The 26,343-nt window shown below is 53.4% G+C and overlaps 1 protein-coding gene across 4 annotated transcripts in view; it reads left to right on the top strand.

Moving 5' to 3' along the window:
* LOC144947341 (microphthalmia-associated transcription factor-like) overlaps window positions 1–23,727 on the top strand; it is a 44,624-nt gene extending 20,897 nt beyond the window's left edge. For 3 of the 4 annotated variants that reach the window (XM_078876612.1, XM_078876614.1, XM_078876613.1), the window contains exons 2-10: window positions 6,790–7,161; window positions 8,690–8,749; window positions 9,373–9,696; window positions 12,644–12,742; window positions 13,926–14,046; window positions 15,259–15,315; window positions 16,686–16,761; window positions 17,279–17,426; window positions 17,613–23,727. In XM_078876612.1, the coding sequence (XP_078732738.1) occupies window positions 6,952–7,161; window positions 8,690–8,749; window positions 9,373–9,696; window positions 12,644–12,742; window positions 13,926–14,046; window positions 15,259–15,315; window positions 16,686–16,761; window positions 17,279–17,426; window positions 17,613–18,026 (1,509 nt within the window). In that variant the 5' untranslated portion in view covers window positions 6,790–6,951 and the 3' untranslated portion in view covers window positions 18,027–23,727. The remainder of the gene's footprint in view (window positions 1–6,789; window positions 7,162–8,689; window positions 8,750–9,372; window positions 9,697–12,643; window positions 12,743–13,925; window positions 14,047–15,258; window positions 15,316–16,685; window positions 16,762–17,278; window positions 17,427–17,612) is intronic. The other variant, XM_078876615.1, reaches the window with a different exon arrangement.
* The last annotated feature ends 2,616 nt before the right edge of the window (window positions 23,728–26,343 follow it).

The raw sequence follows: 26,343 nt of genomic DNA, 5'->3' as shown, positions 1-26,343 counted from the left end.
GCGCGCGCGCGTCCAAGGCGCCTTCCGAGTATTTAGTGGTTCATTATTGTTGCATTGCAGGCGGGCTGAGTCATTCATTTATTCACATGCGACCGCGATTGATTTCCACGCTGGCAGGGGAGTGACATGGTGGCTGGTTGGGTTGATGGTTGGGCCGGTGGGTCGATGGTTGGGTCGGTGAGCGGTGAGTGCACTGCGCTACGGACCCGGCGACCCGGGTTCAATTTCCGCTCATGGCCACCAACACCAGTGACGATTATCTGGACCGGTCCTGTGCCTCCCCTACGTGGACTCGGCCTCAAATGAGTACCTGGTGCGATATGTGAAACATCACCACCAGGGAGACAAAGGCTGCCGGGTGTGGTGCTGGCCAACCCATCCCCCTGCGTGCCGCGCCGGCCTTCATAAGTGCTACTCGCTAGCAGCACTTGCCCCAACAGTCTATTACAGGCTATACGGGGGATCTTTGTCTCTATTTCCATCCTCTCCCCCCCCAAGTGTGTGAAGCCTCGCCCAGCTACTCCAGTGCTGGGGTTGGGTAGCGGCTGTTGGCATCGGTTACAGGAGCGTGCACGCCGTGCGTGTGTGCCGCGCTGTTTTTGTTTTGTTGAGCCGCTGAGATTTCTGCTGAGTCACTGCAGTTGTGGATAGGGGGGGGGCGGTGGTCTCAGGCAGCCCGAGGCCTTGGCTGGTGCCGCTTGACGGTCTCCAGCTGAAGGGGAAAGTGGATAGAAGCTTGGATAGATGAACTGGCTCGCAGGTGGACGCGCTGCCAGGTGAACGGACTTATCAGGGAGATGGACTGACAGCAGTACGAGCTTGACAATGTAAATGGAGTGCATACCCGTCAACCCCTTATCAGCGCCAACCTTATTACAGACCAATTCAGACCGTATTGCTCACCCCGTACCCCTTTTACATCTCAACGTTCAACCTACAAAGCCCGTATTGAAACGGCTGTACGCCGTATGGACCTGTACACTCAATGTCCTTGTACAAGGATATGGGTAAACCGTATGGGTTGACAGGTATGGGACTGTCGGACAGGTTGCTGGTTTGACAGGTGTGTGTGGCGATGGGGTAGGTCGATAGGCTGGGTCGATGGGCGGGCCGATGGGATGTCTGCCGTGAAGTTGGGACTGTCTTGTAAGACGGCTGGATTGTCAGACAGTCAGATTGACAGATGGCGCATGGACCATTGTATTGTACTGACAGGTGGATGGACCGTCTGACAAATGGACTTGTCTTGCAGGTAAATAGCCTGATGTGAGAGGTAGAAACTTTCTCTCGAGAGGTTGGACAGTCTTGACAGGTGGGATGGTCGGACAGGTAGACAGATTGTCGGATTGACAGACAGCTACACGGACTGACTAACAGGCGTGTCAACTGTCTAGCACGTAGACAAACCTGACCAACAGGTAGACTGACTAACAGCTGGACAGACCGTCTGACCGGGCGAACTGACTGGCAGATGGACACACACAGCTGATGCGCCTGTGGTAGGGGTTGGCTGTGCTCGACACGCGGGGCTGTCTGTTGTCACGGCGACGCGCGGCTCTGCCACCTCTATGGGTCCCATCCCAGTTTTGGTCACAGATATAATATGAAACATTCTAAAAACTCCCAAACGGCGAGAGGCGTGCGCGGCCCACGTTTCCAGAGCGTCTTCTGTACCTGGGGTGGCGATGCTGCTGCTGAGTTAGTTACTCGCTAATTATTATTGTATTATTATCAGTCATTTCGATTTAAAGCTTTCGTGACTGCAGGGATTCATCTTCTTGGTTCTTTTGGTAAAGTCACGTAGAAGGGAAGTAATACAATAATAAAAATAAAACATAATAAAATAATTCTCAAGACGTTTCGGCCACAACACGTCTTGAGAATTATTTTATTATGTTTTATTTTTATTATTTTATTACTTCCCTTCTACTTGACTTTACCGAAAGAACCAAGAAGAATTATCAGTCATGTTTATAAAATTTACCTGCTGTTGAGCCAGGCAGGCCCTGTAAGTCCTCCCTTCCCATGTAACGTGGTCGCTCCCGTGATATCAGCTGTTCCATGCAGCCCCTTTAAACCCTCCCTCCCCATGTATCGTGGTCACTACCATGGTATTAGCTGTTCTATCCAGCTCCTGTAAACCCTCCCTTCCCAATGCAATGCGGCTTGTCCGGCTCACCATTCAAACGGAGATTCTTAGCTCAAAGGGCCTTACCTGAAATAATCGTGGCCGGCTAAGTTATGGACGTCTTCAATGATTCATGGTGCTCAAGTCAATAAGCGACAGAGGCCACGACCCACTTTCTGAAGTCAGGATTTCTACTGCCTCCACTGCCGCCATGTGATCGTTGGCACACCCGACCCGCGATCCAGAGGTCACCGGTTCGATTCCATGTCCGGACACGGCGGTTGAAACAATGGGGCAAGGTTCTTAACTCCCTTGCCCCCCCTCCCCTACCGCCGCCTATGTTCAGTTGGCGGTGTAACCAGATTCACCGCGGTTAAGTCGACCGGTGGCACCGCGAGTGGTGGGGGTATAAAGTGTGGGTGCTCCCTCCTCTTGCCGCCCCCTAACTGGACATCTGTGGAGAGAAAAGAGCTTCATAGCTCATCGGATTTCTCCAGGATAAATACACATTCTGATTCTTCCAGCACGTCTGATCAGGATGGAAGAGTCAGCCAAATGAACCCTCCGGAGAGACTCCCTAGAGCCACCTCCTTCAGGGGGGTGGGGAGGGTGCCCTTCCGTCAGCTGTGGGATGAGCAAGCAATTGCAGGGCTGCACCTTTACGGTCATCAAAGTTCGCAGTGCGGTTAGAATATATTGGCAATCGTTTGACCATAATTCACCACGCCGGTCGTTGCCGGTTCATGAAAGTGGCGGGGCTCAGGCGCCGGTTGAGACGTCGCTCGCCGCCGATGTTGACCGCGGCGGAATCGAACCCAGCTCGCCAGGTGCCCGGGCCGGTGCGCTAACCACTGCGCCGCCGCTCGCTCATTCGCTTCCATCCACCTGTAAAGAGGTGGCTACAGCGAAGGAAGTGGGGGGGCACTTGTGAAACGGCTGCTTGTTGAAACATGGGGGAGCGGGGTTTGGGGAGGGAAACACGCTGCGGGTTTTGTGACATGTGACGGGAACGTGAGCTCGATTGCACACGTGCTCGGCATGACCGTATCACTCTTAGTGACAGTGGTGTCACTACAGTGACAGTGGTATCACTACTAGTGACGGTATAAATGCTACTGTTACCATGGTATGACTACTAGTGATAATGGTATCACTGTTAGTGACAGTGGTATCACTACTAATCATAGTGGTATCACTACTAGTGACGGTATAAATGCTACTGTTACCATGGTATGACTACTAGTGATAATGGTATCACTGTTAGTGACAGTGGTATCACTACTAATCATAGTGGTATCACTACTAGTGACGGTATAAATGCTACTGTTACCATGGTATGACTACTAGTGATAATGGTATCACTCTTAGTGACAGTGGTGTCACTACTAGTGACAGTGGTGTCACTACTAGTGACAGTGGTATGACTTCTAGTAACCATGGGATCACTGCTGTACAGGATTCCCTTCTTATTCACGAACTTGCTGTCCGCGATTTTGGCTCTCCGCGAATCGCAACTGGGACTCTAAATGATTGCACCGAGAGAGAGAAAAAGAAAGACAGTGATAAAGTGATGAGAGATAATGCGAGGAGAGATAAAGTGATGAGATCGAGTGACCCTGATTATTCGCGAAGAGGAATACGTTCCGGAGATGCTCGTGAATAGATATTGGCCTATGAGAACCTCTCGTTTTTAATTAATTATGTTAAATAAATACAGTACATGAAAATTGTATCAGCACTTTCTCACATCACTTTACCTGATCGTTTTATCTCTCATCGCTTTATCTCTCATCGTTTTATCTCTCATCGCTTTATCTCTCATCTCTTTATCTGTCATCGTTTTATCTCTCGTCACTTTATCTCTCATCGCATTATCTCTCATCGTTTTATCTCTCATCGTTTTATCTCTCATTGCTTTATCTCTCATCACTTTATCTCTCGTCGTTTTATCTCTCGTCACTTTATCTCTCATCGCTTTATCTCTCGTCGTTTTATCTCTCGTCACTTTATCTCTCATCGCTTTATCTCTCGTCGCATTATCTTTCATCGATTTATCTCTCATCACTTTATCTCTCATCGCTCATCGCTTTAACGCTCATCGTTTTATCTCCCATCACTTTTTCATTTTTTTGTCTCTCTCGCTCTCTCAATGCAGTCATGTCGAGTTCCAGATGCAATTAGCGGATAGCAAGTTCGTGAATAATGAAGGGAATACTGTACAGCAGTCATTAGTAGTGATACCGTTGAATCTACCGCGGTGTGCATCTGCATGCACGCGGTCCGTGCCGTCACTTAGTCTGTGCTCGACATGCATTGTCACGTCTTGTTTCCGGTCCGCGCCGCCGCGCGTCTCTGCGTTCCAATTTAACCGCATCCGTGAGAGGCCCTCGCAAGGCCCAGCGCTGCGCGGTTGCAGCGGCCAGTGGCCACGCTCAGTGGGGGCGGGTGAGGAGGGAGGAGGAGGGTTCTTCCTGGACACCAGCTGAGCGCGAGTTGCACGCGAGGCCGCCGGACAAAGCGAAGAAATTTGTCGATGTCCGTGCCTGCTGTGGCGGAGTTTTGCAATAACGCTCGCTCGGGGTATATATATATTTTTAAATCCAACTCTCTGTTGCTTGGGGGCCGTAGAGAATGCACAGTGCGGTCACAATGCAGCCCAGTGTTTGTGCGCTCGCTCGCTTCATGAGCCTAGTGGGATGCCTAACGTTGCTCCTGCCCCGCTGTGTGTGGGTGTGATGGTTGTGTGTGAGTGTAGCGATTTGTGTGGGGGGGGTGGTGGCGCAGAGGTTAGCGCTACGAACCCGGCGACCCGAGTTTGATTCTCTTTTCATGACCGGCAACACCGGTGACAATTATCTGAACCGGTCCTGCGCCTCCCCTAGGTCGGCTAGGCCTCAAATAATTACCTGGTGCTGTGTGTAAACATCGCCACTTTGGAGACAAAGGCAGCTGAGCATGGTACTGGCCACCCACCCCGTCGTGTGCCGTGTCAGCCTTTCATTGGTGCTCGCTAACAGCACTTGCCCGCATCGTCACTTCAAGGCTATACGGGGGATCTTTGTCTATGGGTGTAGGAGTGTGTGTGTGTGAGAGTGAAACTGCCCACGCACACAAACGCGTGTGCGCTTAGCCGCAAGTGATGAGATTTTTTTTTGCTCTAACTCAGACCTCTGGTCGGTCAATTCTAGGAAGTGGAGTTGCAGCTACTTTGCCGCCTCCGCGGAAATACAGTTCCGTTATTAATTGAATAAAGCCTTCAGAGTCTGCATTCACGGTTCCAAGGAGCCATGCGGTCTTAAGTCGTACCAGACATTAACAACGACCCCAAATCACCACCAGCATTATCGGCCATGAGCAATCCACTGCTGGATGAAGGCCTTCCTAAGCCGCCACCATCGCTTGCGGTCCTCCTTGCCATGGTCACAATCCACCCGGCTTATTTCGTGGTTACACGATGTCTGTCTGTTTCCTAGTTCATGTAAATCACGTCAAGTGAAAATACATGTCGCAGTCTGCTATAATAAAGTCTTAGTTTTCCGCTCTTACACGTTACACGGCGGATTAGGAATACACTGCGGATTATGAAATGCTCGCCGTTAGCGGCGGGCAACATGCCGAGTGAAGAGCGGTTGAAGAAGGTGTAAAGTGATCTTTTTTAATCGCGCTCAAAGCTCGGAGCCCGAGCCAAGCTCAAAAACGACACAAAAGACACTCGCTAAATACAAAGTTACGAGAGAAACTGATATGGTGAATATATTTGAACCAGTCCAGGGCCCCTCTCCTAGGTTGACTCGGCCTGAAATGAGTAGCCAATGCGGTGTGTAAACAACACCAGGGAAACAAAGACGGCCGGGTGTGGTGATGACCACCACCTCGTGTCTCTTTCCTGCCTTCGTGGGTGTTTACTGCGCTGCGCTACAAACCCGGCGACCCAGGTTTAATTCCAGCTCGCAGGCATCAACACCAGTGACGATTATCTGGACCGGTCCTGGGCCTCTCCTACGATGTGTAAACGATGTGTAAACGATGTGTAAACGATGTGTAAACGATGTGTAAACGATGTGTAAACGATGTGTGAACATCGCACCGGCGAGACAATGATGCTGGCCACCCATCACCGAGTGTGCCGTGCCGGCCTTCGTGAGTGCAACTCGCTAACAACACTTGCTCCAATAGTCTGTTAAGGCTACACGTGGGGGAGAGGGGGGGTTTTGTCTTTCTTTCCCAGAGGCTAGCGACCAATGCGAAGAGCTCGAACCAGATGTAAGAGGTGACGTTTCAGGCAATGGCCGTTCTTCATAGCGCACAGGGAGAAGGATCATCGTCCAAAACGTCGCCTATTATCATGTACAGTATATTTTATTTCCCATGTTAGGCAGTGTTATGGATGGTGGTGCTGCTGATGATGATGATAAGACAGTAAGAGCGAGTGAAACAAAGGGAAGAGCTCAGGGTGATTGGTGGTGGTGGTGTTGGTGGTGACATTAACACTAACACTCGTGATCATGGTGGTCGTGGTGATGACAACAGTGACGATAATTATGACGAAGCAAGTGGAGGCAACACTGACCACGACGACGACGACGTTTGATGATGACATCACTGCTGATGATGATGATGATGATGGCGTTGACGTCTGTCTGTCGGCATGCGTGGCGCAGGTCTCCGCCTGACCCAAGCTCCACCGAACATCCTCCTCGGCCCCCGGCACCCGTCCGTGGGATCGTGGGGGGGTTCCTACGAGGCGGCGGCATCGTCACACCCCGGCAACCCCCCAACTCTCCCGCCCCTGCCCCCCACGCCGCCCAACTCCGTGAGTCAACATGGGCTCGCGAATCCTGCTGCGGCAGCAGCTGATGAAGGACCAGCTTTGCGAGGAGGAGCGAAGGACGCAGCAGCAGCAGCAGCAACAGCAGCAGCAGAATGCGACGTTCTTGCCCGGCCAGCAGCGGCCCAGCGCGCAGACGCCGGCCATCAACGTGCAGGTGCCGGCCAGCCTGCCCAAGGCGCAGGTGCCAGTGCAGGTGCTCAAGGTGGGTCGTCGCTCCGCTTCCTTTGCGGGCGGTCTCCAAACTTGAGTTGAGAGCGAATGATTCGTCAGCGCCGTCCGTCTGTCTGTGCGTACGTCTGTGCGTGCGTCCGTAGTGGAGTGGTCCTCGCTCCGCTTCCCTTGCGGGCGGTCTCCCAACTTGAGTTGAGAGCGAATGATTCGTCAGCGCTGTCCGTCTGTCTGTGCGTCTGTCTGTGCGTCTGTGCGTGCGTCTGTGCGTGCGTCTGTGCGTGCGTCCGAAGTGGAGGGGTCCTCGCTCCGCTTCTCTTGCGGGCGGTCTCCAAACTTGAGTTGAGAGCGAATGATTCGTCAGGGCTGTCTGTACGTACAGGTAGTCCTCCGCTTACGATGGAGATGCGTTACGACGACCCCATCGTAAGTAAAAAATATCGTCGAAGATGGCCTAGCCCAGGGGTCGGCAACCAAAATAACAAGAAGAGCCATTTCTTTCCAATTCGGTACAAAATTCAGTATTTCAAGAGCCGCAATGCATCTATGTACATACGTACATATCGTCAAGAAGCAGCCCGTAAAGAGCCGCATGCGGCTCCGGAGCCGTAGGTTGCCGACCCCTGGCCTAGCCTCATCTTCTTGGTTCTTTCGGTAAAGTCACGTAGAAGGGAAGTAATAAAATAATAAAATAAAACATAATAAAATGAAATAATTCTCACGACGTTTCGGCTACAACGCTGCAGTCACGAAAGCTTTAAATCGAAATGGCCTAGCCTACCCAGGAGTCTGAAAGAATGGTGATAATTTAGCAAAACAGAGCAATTTACAGTTCCGTACTGTATAAACTATATACTGTGTATTTATTAATTACAATACTGTATTGCACAGTAAAATGTAAAGTAAAAAACAAGGTAAATTCTTAGCCGACCTATATGAACTGCAATTTAATAGAAAGTTTTTTCAGGAAACAATCCTATCTGCTATAAAAAACTTTTAACATGCATTGAACGTAGCGTATCGTGGTAACCCTAAAATGAAATCGCTAAAGCTACTTATCATACATGCATTGAACGTACAGTATCGTACCTTGTACGCTGCTGCGTTTGTCTGCCGCACAAAATTTTAAATATTTTACAATTTTGTCGTATCGCTATCGCCATCGTAAGATCAAAATATCGTAAGTCGGACCATCGGAACTCGGGGACTATCTGTACGTACGTACGTCCAGGACTTCACGATAACTCTCGTAAAGATGAATCCAGTACGGACGAAAGTTTTAGTGTGAAGTTGTGTTGCTGTTTGCGAATTACCCTGGCCGCATTGGTCACAGGATTATGGCCCGTAATTATTTAAAACACGCTTTGTTTGGGGGGGGGGGGTGGGGATGCGGGGTGGAGGACACCGGGACAGACTTCCTGAAACCACGGGGGATGTCTCGGTCAAACCGCGTCTCTGCGAGGCTTTGGCGCAAATTCTTCCACGAGAGAGTAGTACCGTGGTGAGCGTGGGACGTGGCGAGGCGAGGCGATGATTTCTCCCGTTGTTTCTGTTGTCACCAGGTCCAGACGAACCTGGAGAATCCGACCAAGTATCACATCCAGCAGTCTCAGCACCAGCAGGTGAGGGTGGTTGAGTCCCGTCCTGAACTCGCTCGCTCACCAGAGGTCGCAAACGGGTTTTGATTCCTTACCCGTACCCGGCCGCACCAGGGTCGCAAACGGGTACCCGTACCCTACACCCGTACCCGGCTGGGTACGGGTATCGGGTACCTGATTGCGACCTCTGGGAAGAAGCCATGTTGCAGGCGCGGGTGGGTTGATTCTAGGAACTTGAATTGTGAGAAGAGACAAGACGTTGGGAAATGAGTGACAAACGGTTACTCACCAGTGACTCACGGCCTACCCGTACCCGTACCCGGCCGCACCAGGGTCGCAAACGGGTACCCGTACCCGGCCGGGTACGGGTAGCCAGGTATCGGGTAGGGTACGGGTATCGGGTACCCGGTTGCGACCTCTGTCGCTCACTCACGGCTTGGCACAGCGCCGTCGCACCGCTCACTCGGGGAAGTGTGGGGATTCTCCGCTGCAGTGAATCTGCGGAATCCACGGCGGCAACGGTCCGCGCAGTCCACAGCGGTGGCGCCAACCCGCGACGCGCCGCCTCGCGACCCGTCGCGCTGCCCGTGCCTCGCCCCTTCCCAACGTGGCTGCGCGTGCCCCCCGTGCCTCGCGCCCGTGCGCAGGTCAAGCAGTACCTGACCACGACGCTGGGCACCAAGGTCGCGCACCAGGTGCTGGCCATTTCACGCCCGTCGGCGAGCTCCGCTCCTAACATGACCGGCGCCACCGCCGGCGGCACTGCCGGCGCTCACGTCTCCCCCGGGCAGCAGCAGCAGTTTGCCACGACGGCCCCGACGGCGGGGGCGCTGGCGGCGGCGGCGGCGGCGGCGCAAACGCAATCCGTGTCGCCTCACGGCTCTGCCGTGCTGCTGCCGGGCAGCGGATCCGGCCTCAACAGTCCCATGGCGCTGCTCAACATCAACAACAACGAGAGCAGCGAGAGGGAGGTGCGTGCTCGTGCGTGCGTGCGTGCGTGCGTGCGCACGTGTGCGTGTACACATGTGCGTGTACACATGTGCGTGCGCGCGTGTGTATGTACACGTGTGTGTGTGTGTGCACATGCGGCTGATACTTGCCCGTTGACAGCACTCTTCCCCGACAGTCTATTAAAGACTAAAAGGGGTGGGGGGGGATCTTTGTCTTTATGGTTTTTACCTGCTGTGAATTGCTCGCCCACGCCACTTGCTGCGAGGAAGGGTCCCCCAATGGAGCGAGCCGTAGAGTGGTAGTTGGCCTGCTCTTCCACATAGACCCAGAGACGTCTTGGGAGACCTGGGAGCACACGCATCTTCGGCCATCGCATGCGACCTGCCGACCATTTGTGCTACCGCTGCCCCATTGATTCAACTGCCGCTCCGAGAGATCTAATTTAACCCCCCGCAGCTTCTGGATTGTCCAGCGCGCTGACCCATTCGCCCTGCTGTGACAGGCCGCTTCGTTTCAGCTGTAGGCTATCGCTGCATCGTTTTACCCGGGAAATCATCGCCGCGTCTCAACACTCTTTGTCAGTGGGGGTGCTGCTAAGTTTTCGCAGTAGGGGGCGACAATCGCTGCGCTTTTCCCCAGCGCAGGAATTTGCGAGTGATCTTTACCAGCGTCACGGTTCAAATTCGATCAAAAAACTTTATTTATTTTACCGTGTAAGGCCCACTAAGCTATAATAGCACGAAATGATTTATCCTGTGGAAATTTACACCAGCCAAATCCTCCAAACGCGTGATGTTGATTCTAATTGGTGAGGAAGAAACCAGAGCACCCGGAGAAAAATCCATTCCACCACGGGGAGAACACGCAAACTCCAAATATACAGCAGCAGGCGTCACGGTTGGGATCGAACCCACGACATCCTGCATACCAGGCGAGGGAGTTAACATCTCACCAGGATTGTGAGATTGGCAAATTTGGGTCGTGACCTCCGGCATTCGTGCCCTCATCTTTACCAAAAGGCATCACACGATCATTACTGTCCATTGTGAAACGGACGGCGTGCATTGCGTTACATTTTTGTTATTTTTAGTTTACGATTGATGCAGCCGCCGCAGTGTTAACCAGGGCGGCAGTGGGATTCGAGGCCCTTTAGCCGGCAGTGGTGTGAGCGAGTAACCTGCAAGGTGGACTTGTGTTTAACGTGTTTCTGTCACCCAGGTTCACGTCAGTTGGCTTTGGCCAGGCTGTGTAACCTGGTCCCCAACACCGCACAAACGTCGGCTATTTTCAGGTTTTCTATTTTTATAAACGAAATAGTTTTTTTTTTTCAGCTTTTGCCACACTGATGACAGAGAGGTATTTATAGTCGCCCGTGCGAGTTCATCTTGCGAAAGAGCAGATGACGCAGATCCCCGGCTTCCATTTGCCGCGAAGCTTCTGGGCCACGACCTCTAAACCTCATCTGCTGCACGAACCATGGTAGCAGCAGATGATGTGGATAATGGGTGATGATGGTGATGGTGATGGACAAATGGAAAATGTCAAATTCTCTGGTCGATGTGCATCATCATCATCATTACAGTGATGATTCGCCACTCTGCTACTCCTCACTGGCAATCACCTGCATGGCCCATCAATCGGCTCAATGTCAAATTATCGTTGTTGGTCTAACATCAACATCGGGCGTACGCAAGAAGAAAGTGTGCGTTAACACAGGCACCAAGTTCTGTAATAGACACAGAGGTTGTCTTACCGCTGGAGTAAATGTTTCTATGTACGTTGAACCTCTTTCGCGCACCGTACGTGGCCAACCCTGCTAATCGGAGATGCGGGGGAAGGACAACAAACTTAACACAAAAAACTGTTCTGAAGAAATGTATTTTCTATTCAGTATAGTGGTGTAAGTATATAGTTGTGCAGTGTGTCATAGTGTCGTACGTAGTGTGTATTGTAGTGTATGTATGTTGAATTTCTTTCGCACCGTACGTGGCCAACCGCGCTAATTGGAGGTGCGGGGGAAGGACAATAAACTAACACACAAACAGCAAAGTGCACAGCTGCCAGTGGCTTCTTAACGGTGTGTATCAATGGGCTCTGACATGGCCAAACGGAGGGAATCGAACGTGGGACGTAATGAGCCCCTGTGGGCTTTCGCCTGGTTAAGTAAAGCGCGTTCAAAGCGTTGTGGGATCTCATCGCGGGTCTTAATTGGTTGAATAGGAAAAAAAATTCGAGCGTCAATCTCAGTTGGCTGTCATCTGGTTAAGTGAAGGATGTCAATCGCAAGAGAGACTGCGAATTGCAATAGGCTCTCACCTGGCTAAATGAAGGACATCGCGAGGCACGATGAATCTCGGTGGTCGCTCACCTGAGTGATTGTCAAGGGCGTCGTTCGCGATACGACGTCTCGCTGCGTTCTCTCACGGCTAAAATGAAGGGCAGCGGGGTTCAGTGGACCTCGGCGGGTTCTTGCCTGGTTGAATTGAGCACGCGAATCTCGCTCGTCGAAGAACGTCGTCCGGCTTCTCACGTGGTTAAATAAAGGATGCCACGAGGCACGGTGAATCCGAAACGAGGGTCACACGATCGCCCCCCCACCCCCCCCCCTTCGCCAGAGGTCGCAAACGGGTTTTGATTCCTTTCCCGTAACCGGCCGCACCAGGGTCGCAAATGGGTACCCGTACCCGTACCCGGCCGGATTACGGGTAGCCGTTCCCTACCCGTACCCGTACCCTACCCGAAATGAGTGACAAACGGCTACTCACCAGTGACTCACGGCCTACCCGTACCCGGCCGCACCAGGGTCGCAAACGGTTACCCGTACCCGGCCGGGTACGGGTAACCGGGTATCGGGTAGGGTACGGGTATCGGGTACCCGGTTGCGACCTCTGCCCCTCGCCCCCCCCTCCCCGCTCGTCGACTAAACGACGCGCGCCCGCGCGTGTCTCCCGCCGCGTCGCGGCTCAGATGGAAGACGTCATCGATGACATCATCAGCCTGGAGTCGAGCTTTAACGACGAGATGTTCAGCCTCGTCGACTCCTCCGGCCTCCCGCTCTCCAACACGGTGAGCAAGCGCGGCGGAGTCGCGTCGGCTCTGCGAGTCCGTGCGTCCGTTCGTCCGTCTGTCGGTACCGGGGGGAGGGCACTCTGGTAGAGCCGGTCCGCCGAGGACGTAATCCGAGTGCCGTGTTGCGTTGCCGTTGGCGACACGGCCTAGAGAAAACCGGACACGTTGACCTGGCTCTGTGTGTCCGTGCATATCGTGGGGGTCACGGCAACTCTCGCAGAGATGATCTGATACGAACGAAACTTTTAATGCAAAATGTTGTTTGCTATTGGGGGGGGGGGGGGGGGGGGTACTCGGCCTGGGCAAAACCGGTCACGTTGATCTCGGGATGAATGAATTAGCTCTGCCCGTGCGTAACGTGGGGGCCACGGTAACGCTCGCGGCGTTGATCCGATACCAAGGGAACTCCGGTGCGGTGTTGCGTCGCTATTGGTGGGGACTCGCCCCTGGAGAACACCGGGGCAAATTGATCCAAAGAATTCTGCCCAAAAAACCTGCAGACAACAACACCAGTGCCAGAAGAAGAAGCGAGGCACCTCCGCTCCCATCTCCGCCTCCGCCCGGCAGTGCCCTCCCTGACACCGCGGCCTCGCAACGACGTGGCGCGTCCACGCGCCTTGCAACGTCGCAACGACGTGGCGCGTCCACGCGCCTTGCAACGTCGCATCGTCGTGGCGCGTCCACGCGCCTTGCAACGTCGCATCGTCGTAGCGCGTCCACGCGCCTTGCAACGTCGCATCGTCGAACGCTTGGAGAGGACCGTCGCAAGGCCGCGTTGCTGCTGGGGACTTAAACCGCCGTACCCTCTTTGCCCAAAGCGATGACCCAAACTTTGGAGACACAACCCAGAGCAAAGGTGGGGGGGGTGGGGGGGGGAAAGGAGTTGCAATTATGGAGGCGCCCGTACGGGCCCAACCGTACCCCCATCCACTTCCACGGTTACTCGGGAACCAACCCTACAAGCCCCGCCCATCACCTCCCGTCCAGCGGCACGACGTGGGAGCAGAGGGAAGACATTTCCCCCCCCCCCCCCCCCCCCCCGATATTTCTTTTATTTTTCCGATTGGTCCAATAATGGAAACTGCAAGCCGCTAGGGGAGTCAGTTAATCGAGTGATCAGTATTACAGCCCGTGCTCTAATGCGTGTGCCTGCTTGTTTTTGTGTCCGTCTGTGTCCCAGCTGCCGGTTCAAAGCAACGGGCTGGAGGTGTATGGGGGCGCCGGGGTGGTGATCCCGGGCATCACGCTGACCAGCACCAGCTGTCCCGCCAACCTGGCTCCCGTCAAGCTGGAGGTTGTGGGTAAGAGCGTCTTGCCGTTTAATTTTTTGTATAAATATCGCGTTTTGGTTGGAACCACTTGGGTCCCTGCGTGCGTCTATGGGTCACTGTGATTCTATGGATCTCTGTGTGTGAGTCTGAGCGTTTCAGGGCGAGTGCATGAGTCTGTATGTGAGTCTATGGGTCTCTGTGTGAGTCTATGGGTCTCTGTGTGTGAGTCTATGGGTCTCTCTGTGTGAGTCTATGGATCTCTGTGTGAGTCTATGGGTCTCTGTGTGAGTCTATGGGTCTCTGTGTGAGTCTATGGGTCTCTGTGTGAGTATATGGATCTCTGTGTGAGTCTATGGGTCTCTGTGTGAGTATATGGGTCTCTGTGTGAGTCTATGGGTCTCTGTGTGAGTCTCTGGGTCTCTGGGAGTCTATGGGTCTCTGTGTGAGTCTATGGGTCTCTGTGTGAGTCTATGGGTCTCTGTGTGAGTCTATGGGTCTCTGTGTGATGTGTATATGGGTCTCTGTGTGAGTCTGTGGGTCTCTGTGTGAGTCTATGGGTCTCTGTGTGCGTCTATGGGTCTCTATGAGTCTATGGGTCTGTGTGTGAGTCTATGCGTCTCTGTGTGAGTCTATGGGTCTCTGTATGAGTCTATGGGTCTCTTTGTGATGAGTATATGGGTCTCTATGTGAGTCTATGTGTCTATGTGTGAGTCTATGGGTCTTTATGTGAGTCTATGGGTCTCTGTGTGAGTCTATGGGTCTCTGTGTGAGTCTATGGGTCTCTGTGTGAGTCTATGGGTCTCTGTGTGAGTCTATGTGTCTCTGTGTGAGTCTATGGGTCTCTGTGTGAGTCTATGGGTCTCTGTGTGAGTCTATGGGTCTCTGAGTCAGGGAGTTTCTGTGAGTTTATAGGTCTCTGTCTGAGTCTATGGGTCTATGTGTGAGTCTATGGGTCTCTTGGTGAGTCTATGGGTCTTTGTGTGAGTCTATGGGTCTCTGTGTGAGTCTATGGGTCTCTGAATCAGGGAGTCTCTGTGAGTTGATGCAAGTCGCCGGTGATGGGGCCGAGACCACCGGCTCGCCGCGCTTGAACGCTCTCTCGGGGTTTAAGTCGCGGTTTGGGGGCGGCTGAACCCCCCCGCCCCGGACGTGAACCTAGGATCTCGGCGACAGCGGCAACGTCCTCCCTCCTGGTCTGCGTCGCTCCGATACCGCTAATGGACACGCATGTCTTTTGCACAGAAGATGAGCATCGTGTCCTGGTGAAGGAAAGGCAGAAGAAAGACAACCACAACCTCAGTGAGTGCCTGCTCCCGCTCTGCGCGCGCACTCCCGCGTGTGTGTGTGTGTGTGCGCGTGTGTGTGGAGAACGGTAGTGTAGCGGTTAGCACGCTGTGCTACGAAGCTGGCGACCCGGGTTCGATTCCCGCTCAAGGCCGACACCAGTGACGATTATCTGAACCGGTTCTGAGCCTCGCCTTGGTCGACTCGGCCTTAAATGAGTACCTGGCGCAGTTCGTAAAAACATCGCCACTAGGGAGACAAAGGCGGCCGGGCTTGGTGCTGGCCACCCACCCCCTCGTGTGCCGTTCTGGCCTTCATAGGTGCTCGCTAACAGCACTTGCCCCAACAGTCTGTTTAAGGCTATACGGGAGATAATTATTTTCGTGTGCGTGTATGTGCGGCTTCACCCGGGAGCTCTCCGTTCCAGGAGAGGGGGGCGTGGAACCTCTTTAAGTTGACGGGTCGAATAGGACCTTTGAATTACCAATGGGAGCCGCGGTGGTGAGATGTTAACTCCCTCGCCTGGTATGCAGGAGGTCGGGCCTTCTATCTTGACCCTGACTCCTGTTGTCTACTTAGAGTTTGCCTGTTCTCTCACCGTGGTCGCGTGGATGTTTTGTCCGGGTCCTCCGATTTTTCCCTTCGCATTCATAAACTTTTGTTTTAGGTTATTTCGATTTTTTTTTTTTTGCTGCTATAAATTTACGCATGATAAGCCACTTCGTTGAGCTATCATTTGTGGCCATGTTGTTTTCTGAAAAAGAAACGAATAGCTCAGTGGGCTTTACCTAGTAAGATAAATAAAACAGTTCAGTAATTGACATGATATTTTTCAGTTAATAAAAAAAAATCACATCATCACCTCAACCATCACGCCGTGGAAATGTTCAGCATCATCTTCGTCGTCATCATCGTGAAGGTCGATTGGTTCATGAGGATTGTTTCGAATGTGTGGGGAGGCTTTCATCCAGCAGTGAATTGATAAACATCTGAAATATCGTTATTATTAGTTAAATACTCAAAAGTATTCCAGATCATTCTCAATGCATTCATCACCTGAACTATCAAGCTATGAAATCATAATCATCGTCGCATTATAATAATCGCCATCATCATCATTATCGTCGCCATCATCATCGTCGTCACCATCATAATCATTGCCATCATCATCGTTACCATCATGATCGTTGCCATCATCATCATCGTCATCACCATCATAATCATCGCCATCATCATCATCATCGCCATCATCATCATCATCATCGTCGCCATCATCATCATCGTCGCCATCATCATCGTTGCCATCATCATCGCCGCCATCATCGTCGTCATGAAGCTCGTTCGTCCCCTGACCTCCTGTCGCCCTCTTGCTTCTCCTGCCGCAGTCGAGCGGAGGAGGAGGTTCAACATCAACGACCGCATCAAGGAGCTCGGCCTGATGATTCCCAAGTCAAACGATCCGTGAGTGCTCCACCCCTCATCGGCCAGCACCTGCCGAGCGTGCGCTCGCAAACAGCGGGGGTCCTGCGGGGGGCCGGGGGGGGGGGGGGCAGGCGGGGGGGCGGTGAGGGAGGAGGGGGAGGGGTGGGTTAGGCCGCGTTAGGGCGAGCGATGCGCTTGAGGGAAATGCGTCCCGAGGAACGGGTGGCTCTTGTAGCTCCCGGCTGAGCCACGCACTAGCGTCAACACGGTGCAACCTCGGTTGGATAGTGATTTGTTTACCTTTCCAATAATTCGCCCTCCTGTCGTGGTTTTCAATTGTTTGCTGTTGTAATGTTCTCACCCCGTGCGCCCTTACTGTCTGTGAAAAAGAGCTTTATAGCTCATCGCATTCCTCCAGTGTAAATAAATATTGTGATCGCGATCTTCACCTTTCCCTGTTGTAAATCGCCATCCTATTCACTAACCGTCGCGTTGAAAATCGTCGCCGTAACCCCGAAATGTATTGAGCGTGCGCCCGGCGTGTGTCCACCCGCAGCGACATGCGCTGGAACAAGGGCACCATCTTGAAGGCGTCCGTCGACTACATCCGCAAGCTGCAGAAGGAGCAGCAGAGGCTGCGTGAGGCCGACTCGAGGCAGAAGAAGCTGGAGCAGACCAACCGGGGACTGCTGCTGCGTATACAGGTGCCCGCACCCTGCCACACGATGCCCGCACCCTGCCACACGATGCCCGCACCCTGCCACACGATGCCCGCACCCTGCCACGCCGTGCCCACCGTTGGCAAGCGGTTGCGTGGAGCCGGAGCTCGAATCGGCGCGGTCGTTGCGACCGCTCTTGACACCCTCCACCACCCCCACTCCGGCCGGCAGGAGCTGGAGATGCAAGCGAGCACTCACGGCCTGCCGCTCTCCTCCCCCTCCGGCCTCAACACGGCCGAGCTCATGACGCAAGTCGGCATCGCCGGAGACGTCTCCGCCGCCGCCTTCGACCTCGGCCGGCACAACCAACCGCCTTCTCGGGCCTCGTCTGACGCGGGCGGCCTGGACCTGGACAGCGTTTGCGGTTTCTCCTCCTCCGGCGGCGGCGCCTTCTCGCCGGCGCTCAGCTACGGCGGAGACGGCGGCGGCGGCATCGGCGGCATCGGCGGCGGCGATGTGCTGATGGACGAGCTGATGAGCCCGCTGGGGCCGCGCGACCCCCTGCTGTGCGCCCTCTCGCCCGGCGCGACCTCAAAGACCAGCAGCCGGCGCTCCAGCTTCAGCATGGACGACGAGGACATGTGACGGCGCCCAAGGGGGACGGATTGACGATGAGGATGAGGTTGGAGGGGTAGATGTAGGTGAGGAGAGAGAGATGCAGAGGCTGTGAAACAGGAGCAGGTCTTCAACATTCCAACGTTTGGTTTTCGTTTTTTATTTTTGTAACGCGTTTTTTATTCTTCTTCCGTCTTCGTCCGCCGTAGATTCTTTTGCCGATGCGGCAATCGCACGGTTTTGCCGGGGTCGTAGGCCGGGAGTTTTAGCAACGTGGGGATCTTGTGGCACGTGAGCTGTGCTACGATTGGACGGTTTGATCGGGTCGTAGATCGACGTTTGAGTCAAGTGGCGATGACGTGCGAGATTTAAGCCGACGTTGTGACTGGCGGTCACGGGTCCCATAGTTTTATAAAGAAATTCGCGATCATGTGACGCCCAAACCGTGCTCACGTTTGGACAGTTTTGCCACTGACAGATTGGAAATCGGCGATCACATGGCGTGATATACAGGCCACGATTGGACGGCTGCGTGGGTCGTGGGTCGGAGGATGTGGCGATCGTTGTGGTGCGATTGAACGGTTAGCGGTGTGGGTGAGGTAGGTCCGATTTTTCCGGATTTGACAGTTGATGAGAGTCGTGGGTTCGCGTCATCTTAGGCGCCGTCCATCGTGAAACAACAACAACCAACAGCAACTTCAGAGTGGGAATCTTTATTATGATTTTAAAAAACCGCGCCATTGCGGGCCGTGGATCCGGGTGGGCTGTGTTGTGTCAGCAGCGTCGGTCCATGAAGAAGCGGGGCGATAAGCGTGCATGGAGGTTCTGGCGTGCCATGATTACGAGCGTTGCGTTGTTGTCACCAAGCCCAGGCTCGCCATCGATTTTCCCCGCCGCCGGTTAGTTTCTACGGGAATATCTTTCCCGTTCACTTTTTTTTCCCCATTTACTCACCATTCCAGAAGCTGCGTCATTAGCCTCTCGATATTATGATGGTGGTTGTTGTTGTTGTCATGAGTAGTTCCTAAACTTTAATAGGAATGCACCTTTACGTATGCCGTATTCTCCAAATTTCACTTTTCCTCCCTGTGTGTTGAGGCAAGAGTTGGGGGGGGGGGGGGGGTGCGTTTTATCATCCGGCACACGTGGGTGTGCGTGTTAGTGCGTGTTAGTGCGTGTTAGTGTGTGTGTGTGTGTTAGGCATCTGTGTGTGTTAAGTGTTTGGCTGTTTGTGTGTCAGCGTGTTAGTGTGTGTGTGTGTTAGTGTGTGTGTGTGTTAAGCATCTGTGTGTGTTAAGTGTTTGGCTGCTTGTGTGTGAGCGTGTTAGTGTGTGTTAGTGTGTGTGTGTGTTAGGCATCTGTGTGTGTTAAGTGTTTAGCTGCTTGTGTGTGAGCGTGTTAGTGTGTGTTTGTGTGTGTGTGTGTGTTAGGCATCTGTGTGTGTTAAGTGTTTGGCTGCTTGTGTGTGAGCGTGCCTGTGCAGCAGTTAGTGCTGCACCCCCGAGTTTGATTCCCGCTCATGGCCACCAACATCGGTGACGATTATCTGAACCGGCCCTGAGCCTCCCCAGGTAGTCTCAGCCTCAAATGAGTACCTGGATGCGGTGTGTAAACATCGCCAATGGGGAGACAAAGGCGGCCGGGCGTGGTGCTGCTAGCCACCCACCCACCCCCTCGTGTGCCGAGGCTACACCGGGGGTCTGTGTCTTAGACCAGATTTGAGTGACTTTATTGACAGCGGCCACAAGATTGGGTTGCTTCTTAACTTTGCGAAGCGTCTTATAACCTGGAGAATACGGCACACTGCATTGAATTCACACACGCGCACGTGTGTGTGTGTGTGTGTGAAATCCAATAAATACACGTATTATGATATTAACGCATATGTACATACATTTACCTGTGATTATAACCCGTATACATTGCATATAATTGTTTTATATCCGTCAGTAATTGTGCGTGCGTGTATAAATTTATCTCGAACATCAAGGCCTCCGGCTAGCCTTGTAGACTGTTAGGAGAGAAGCTGTTGTTGGTGACCACCTACAAATCCACCTCCCTAGGTGCCTGCGTGTTGCTATAATAATATGATGTGTATATGAGAGGAAATGTATCCCGCTGTGCAGCGTTGCATAGGGCAAAACACTTTAGGGCGCTTTAGACTTTGGCCGCTTGTATGGGATAGCCAACGAGAACGGAGAGATGGGGGTGGTGGGAGTGGGGGGTTACCCCCCCCCCGCCTCCCCGCCCCCCGGTCGGGCAGCGTGCACCTCGCGTACGGAGAGTGAAGAACGCTTCCAAGTTTTGACTTCGTGCAATTTGCGGTGAGCTCGCTCATTGGTGTGACCCAACCCTAGCCAGACCCTGACCCCGAACACAAACCCTGACCCCTAACACAAACCCTGACCCCTAACACAAACCCTAACCCCTAACACAAACCCCAACCAGACCCTGACCCCATACACTAACCATAACCCCTCACTAATACACTAACCACACCCTGACCCCTAACACTAACCCTTACCCCTAACACTAACCCTGACCCCTAACACAAACCCTTACCCCTCACACAAACCCTGTCCCCTAACACAATCCCTTACCCCTTACTAATACACTAACCAGACCCTGACCCCTAACACTAACCCTAACCAGACCCTGACCCCTAACACAAACCCTAACACAAACTCTGACCCCTAACACAAACTCTGACCCCCAAGACAAACCCTAACCCTTAACACAAACCCTAACTTCAGCCATTAAGCCCAAATCCCTCCTCTAACCCTAATCCCTGAACCAGAAATCTAACCCTGACCCGGACACGTAACATAAACCCCAACCCGAAAGCCAGACACTAGCTAAAACCCAGTCCCCTAACCCAAACTCCAACCCTAAACCAAACCTAATCCTAGCCCAAACCCAACACTAATCCCCTTAACCCAACCCTAATCCCCAAGCCAAAATCTTCCCTTTAACCGTGACTCAATACGCCAAAGCCCAGACACTGCTCCCGTTAAACCCCCACAAACCCAGACCCGCAGCCCAAACCTCAGACCTCTAAACCTGGACCCTGCCCGGGACTCTAACCCTCATCCGAGCCCTGCGGTGGCCACGTAGAATCTCTCCCTCCGAGCGGCAGGAACGCTCGGATATCCCGGCCGGGTGCGCTGTGACGGGAGCGGGAAATATGTTCCGGGTCCCCCTGGTAGGTAGATCTGGAGTGGGTGGCACGTGCCTGCTGCCCTAAGTAGTAGCTACAGCTGTATTGAGACGTTATACTGGATGTGCTGTGGCCTGGGTGTGGCAGAAGCGGTTAAAATGAAGCCCTGGTCACGACCCATTTCATTGCCTCCCGTGACGTGGTGGAGAAGGAGTCCGCCGATATTGAGCCGATGGGAACCGCGCGCGTGCAGTGCGGTTCTTGGGAGCCTTAACCCGCACACACAGTTGGTCGCTGGTCTCTCGTCGCACGCAACGCGGCGGCGCCGCCACCGCAGAAGCTCGTCCCGGGTCCGCGTTCGGTCGGAGGTCGGTTCTCTTTTTGCGGTTATGTGGACGCGGCGGTTATAAAGAGACGACGTTGACTCTGTGACCGTTCACCCCGCCGCTGCCGCCGCTGAGATAGCGCGTTCGGTTCGATTCGCGGCGGCTTTTCTCTGCGTTGGGAATGTTTTTGTTGCTACTTGTGATTTTTCACCGATTTACATTTTTCGCTATGAAGTCGCGCGCGCAGTGGCGGGCTCCTGCATTTTCAGTGGAGGGCGCAAACCCCCCCACGGATGGTTTCTTGAACACAGGTTCACGCGACTGATGACACGTTCCTCCTTTCCCGTTAGCCTACCGCTGACTGTCGAGAAAATATCTGTTCCGTAAAACATAAATGACACTTTTATCAATAACACTGCCCTGAAGAGAAAAACACTAGGCCACGTTTCCCTTTAGAGCAACTCCCCACTGTCACTATACCAATGCAACATCGCACTTTAATTTTAAACCCCCCCCCCCCCCCGTCTGATCCTATTCCAGCACTTGATGTTGTGCTATAGCAGGCGGGAAAACAAACAATGTTACCCTGCTGACGATCCCCTATTAACGGTGAGACCCGGTGCATTGGAATAGTGAGTGGGAGTTATTTTGCTGCCACAAAATAAACTAAACAGTGTATTTGACCAGGTAAGGCCCACTGAGCTATACGGCTCTTTTTAAATCCTTTATATTAAGTTCGCTTGCTTGCGCGCTTACGACCGTGCAAATCTTTCGGTCGTTTTTTAACCCACTTCCCGTGATCCAATCAAGCTGACATTTTCCTCACAGACTCGTTGTGCGTGACAATTAATGTTCGTGAAATTTTTTTTCCAAAATTTTACACTTTTTAGGACAAAAAAATTATATTTAATTACCAATTGCTTAATGGTGCAATGCAATCATCTGACCCATAGGTGGCAGCCATCTCAAGCCAGAGGACGAGAGGACTCTAGCCGCCACGCATATAAAGGATTTATAGTGAAAAACTTTGTTTTTACGGGTTATACTTGTTCAGAAGCTACCCTGGCCACAAATAATATCTCAACGAAGTGGCTTATCACGTGGACATTTATAGCAGCCAAATACTCTAAACGCGTGTTTATAAATGTGGAGGGAAAAACCGGAGGACCCGGAGAAAAATCCACTCGACCACGGGGAGAGAGAGACACGCAAACTTCAAAGATACAACAGGCAATGAGGATAGGGTCAAGATCGAACCCACGACCTCCTGTAAACCAGGCGAGGTAGTTAACATTTCACCACCACGGCACCCCTAAATGGCCTGGGTCCCCCCCCCCCCCCCCCCAGTTGTGCTGAGCCGTTCCAACAGAAAGACGGAGCCACTCGCAGACTCCGCGTTTTAACTATTTGCAAATGTGACGATCGCTCTTTTATCCCCGTGTTTCCACCGCACATCCGAGCCGAGCCAGCTCAACCCCCCCCCCCTACCCCCCTCGGCACGGAGTGGTTTTTCCACAGCAGCTGTTCGCCGTGCTGAGCCAGAACCCGACCCGTGGTTCGCTGCAGGCCTCGAAACACATCTGGCTTAAGGGCCAAGTGGGGGCGCTGGCGACGTGTCCAACGACGTTTGACGTTGTCCAGTAGCCGCCTCCACGCACGAGTGAGTGAGCGAGCGAGCGTCTCCGCTCGTTCACTGCGCGCTGCACGCGACAGGGCTTCTGCAGCGACGGGGAAAAGCACAGCCTGGCACATCCTGAGCTGCGAGTTTGATACAAATGTCACATCGCTCCACTCGATACGTATGACAATATATATCGACTCCATAGTGTTGGATCACTTTTGTAGGGGTTTTTTCTCTTCAGGCAAACAACTTGAGTATGTTTTGGTTTTGTGTTAAAGTTAAACTCTTGTTTGCACGATGCTTGGGTTGGAGGGGCCTTAAATTGTTTTGCCCCCCCCCCGCCGCTCACACCACCCCCCCCAGGATTCATTTGTTTGACCGTCGTCTGACTGACAGCTGATGTGTTGGGTGGTGTTGCTACGGTGAAGACGAACGCTGAGTCCGCGTTTTGAAACATTCTACAACACGGCCCGGGCGAGCGGGGGTAACTTAACAAACACTCACGGGGGTGAACGTGAGAGTCGATAGACAATTTTTTTTTTATATTCTAACAACTTTATCGCTCTTCCTTTGAACGAATAAATACATGTATGCACACCCCTATAGGTTTTGTTTGTCACATGTATGCAGCTTGTACACACGCCGCGTATGCAACTCGTGTTTATACTTAAGCGGTTGTGCTTTGGCTACGTTGTCCCCACCTGAAGAAGGACGCTTGTGTTGCGCCCGAAACGTCGTGATTTTATTTCGTCATTTTATTTTTTTACCTTCGTGACTTTACCGAAAAAAACCCAAAAAAGATGAATCCTTGCAGTCACGAAAACTTCAAATCTAGAACTTGTGTTTAGATTGTCGTCCCCCCACCTCCCCACCCACCTTGCCGATCTCGTCAAGGATCATAAACCATCATCACGTGATCTCCGGTCATCCTCGCAGCAGCAGCAACAGCAGCGGATTTTCGCTCAGCCGTCGAACAAAGACGTCGGTCGCCGCCTCGCCCGGCGCTTTCAGAAGCGCTTCTACGGCCGTCTGGAACGCTTCTTCCCTTCCGACATTAGGAAGCCGCTCGCTTCACGGTGACCTGCACCCCAAGCGATATTAACCAGGGTGGACGCCGGGGCTCAACACGACGCGTCAACGGCATCTCGTCCCCCCCCCCCCCGGTGTTGTGAGATCTACATCTCGTCCTGGGTGTCGCGTCTTCAGCAGTGGCAGCCCCCAATGGTCATGCTTGCTAACATCTATCAACTTTAAGATATTTTTCGTTCATGTTAACCAGGTAAGGCGCCCACTGAACTAAACACCGCTTTTTCAGAACGAGCCTCGCCGCAATTGAGAGCTCAACGAAGTGGCTTATCGCGCGGACATTGATCGCAGCCAATTACTCTAAACGCGTGACGTTCATGCTGAATTTCGGAAGGGAAAATCCCAGAGGAGGGCCCGGAGAAAAATCCACGCGACCGCGGGGAGAACGACGCGCAAACTCCGAACATACAGCAGCAGGCGTCGGGATCGGGATCGGATCCACGCCGTCTTGTATACCAGGCGAGGTAGTTAACATCTGCGAGCATGACTGGCTGCGAGCAGACTTGGCCTCCGCCATAGTAACGTGTGGGACGTCATTTATTTGGCTGGGTGCCACCCACGTATCGGGACTGACTGCGCGACCCGCCCAAGGCGTCGTGATGATGAGGGTTCTGCGTGGATCCAGGCGTGCGTCGCCTTGCCCGTTCACCACGATTGGCCTCCGTGAGCCGACACAACCGGCCAGTCAACATCGCTGTGGTTCGCTAACCCCGCTCCCACCACAGGCTGGTGAAGGCACTGGCTGGGACGGACAAAGGCATATGATTGATTTGCAACGGGCTTCAGGAAAGTGCATTTCTCCTGTCTTGAGAGTTGGTGAATTGGCCAGCCACCCAGGAGGTCACACACCTACTTAGCCACCCAGCCAGCCACCTAGCCACCCATTCACCCAGCCAGTCACCCAGCCAGCCACCTAGCCACCCATTAACCCAGCCAGCCAGCCACCCAGTCACCCAGCCAGCCACCTAGCCACCCATTCACCCAGCCAGCCAGCCACCCAGCCAACCACCTAGCCACCCATTCACCCAGCCAGCCACCCACCCAGTCACCCAGCCAGCCACCCACCCAGTCACCTAGCCACCCATTAACCCACCCAGTCACCCAGCCAGCCACCTAGCCACCCATTCACCCAGCCAGCCACCCAGCCAGCTACCTAGCCACCCATTCACCAAACCAGCCACCCACCCATTCACCCAGCCAGCCACCCACCCGGTCACCCACCCAGTCACCCACCCAGCCACCCACTCAGCCACCCACCCAGCCACCCACCCAATCAGTCACCCACCCAGCCACCCACCCACTCAGTCACACACCCAGCCACCCACCCACTCAGTCACACACCCAGCCACCCAGCTGTAAAAGCGGTACAGCGAGTGTGGGCTGCTGATGCTGCTGCTGGGTGGAGTGGTGTGATGGTGCTGGTGGTTAACTTCCAATCCAGAGGTGATGGTAATGATGGCGATGGTTGGTAGTGCTGAGGATGGTGCTTTTGATAATGATGACAGTGATGATGATGATGGCGATGTTGAGGGTGGTGATGGGCATGATGATTATGATGTTGATGGTGGTGGTGAGGATGGTGATTATGGAGGTGATAACCGTTGAAACTTCGATGTCGATCATCATCACCATCATCACCACCATCATCATCACCATCATCATCCACCATCATCACCACCACCATCATCATCGCCGAGGTATAATTTGTCGGTGATGCCACGTGACGTTCGCGTTGGACAGATTCATAGCCCACAACAAAGACAAAGATCTCCCGTAAAGCCTGAACAGACTGTAGGGGCAAGTGCTGTTATCAAGCACCTATGAAGGCCAGAACGGTACACGTGGGGGTGGGTGGCCAGCACCACGCCCGACCGCCTTTGTCTCCCCAGTGGAGATGTTTACACACCGCACCAGGCACTCATTTGAGGCTGAGTCGACCAAGGGGAGGCCCAAGACCGGTTCAGATAATCGTCACCGGTGTAGGCCGTGAATGGGAATCGAACTCGGGTGGCCGGGTTCGTAGCGCAGCGTAGCGCTAACCGCTGCACCACCGCTCCCCACACACGCTACACACACTACACACACACACGCTACACACACACGTTCACACACGCACACTAAACGACTCGCATGCACGCCCTGTATACTTGCCGATGT

This window comes from Lampetra fluviatilis, chromosome 44 (genome assembly GCF_964198595.1).
Source record: "Lampetra fluviatilis chromosome 44, kcLamFluv1.1, whole genome shotgun sequence".
NCBI classification, from domain to species: domain Eukaryota; kingdom Metazoa; phylum Chordata; class Hyperoartia; order Petromyzontiformes; family Petromyzontidae; genus Lampetra; species Lampetra fluviatilis.
The sequence above is the reverse complement of the archived record's forward strand: the minus strand, read 5'-3'. Positions and strand labels throughout refer to the sequence as shown.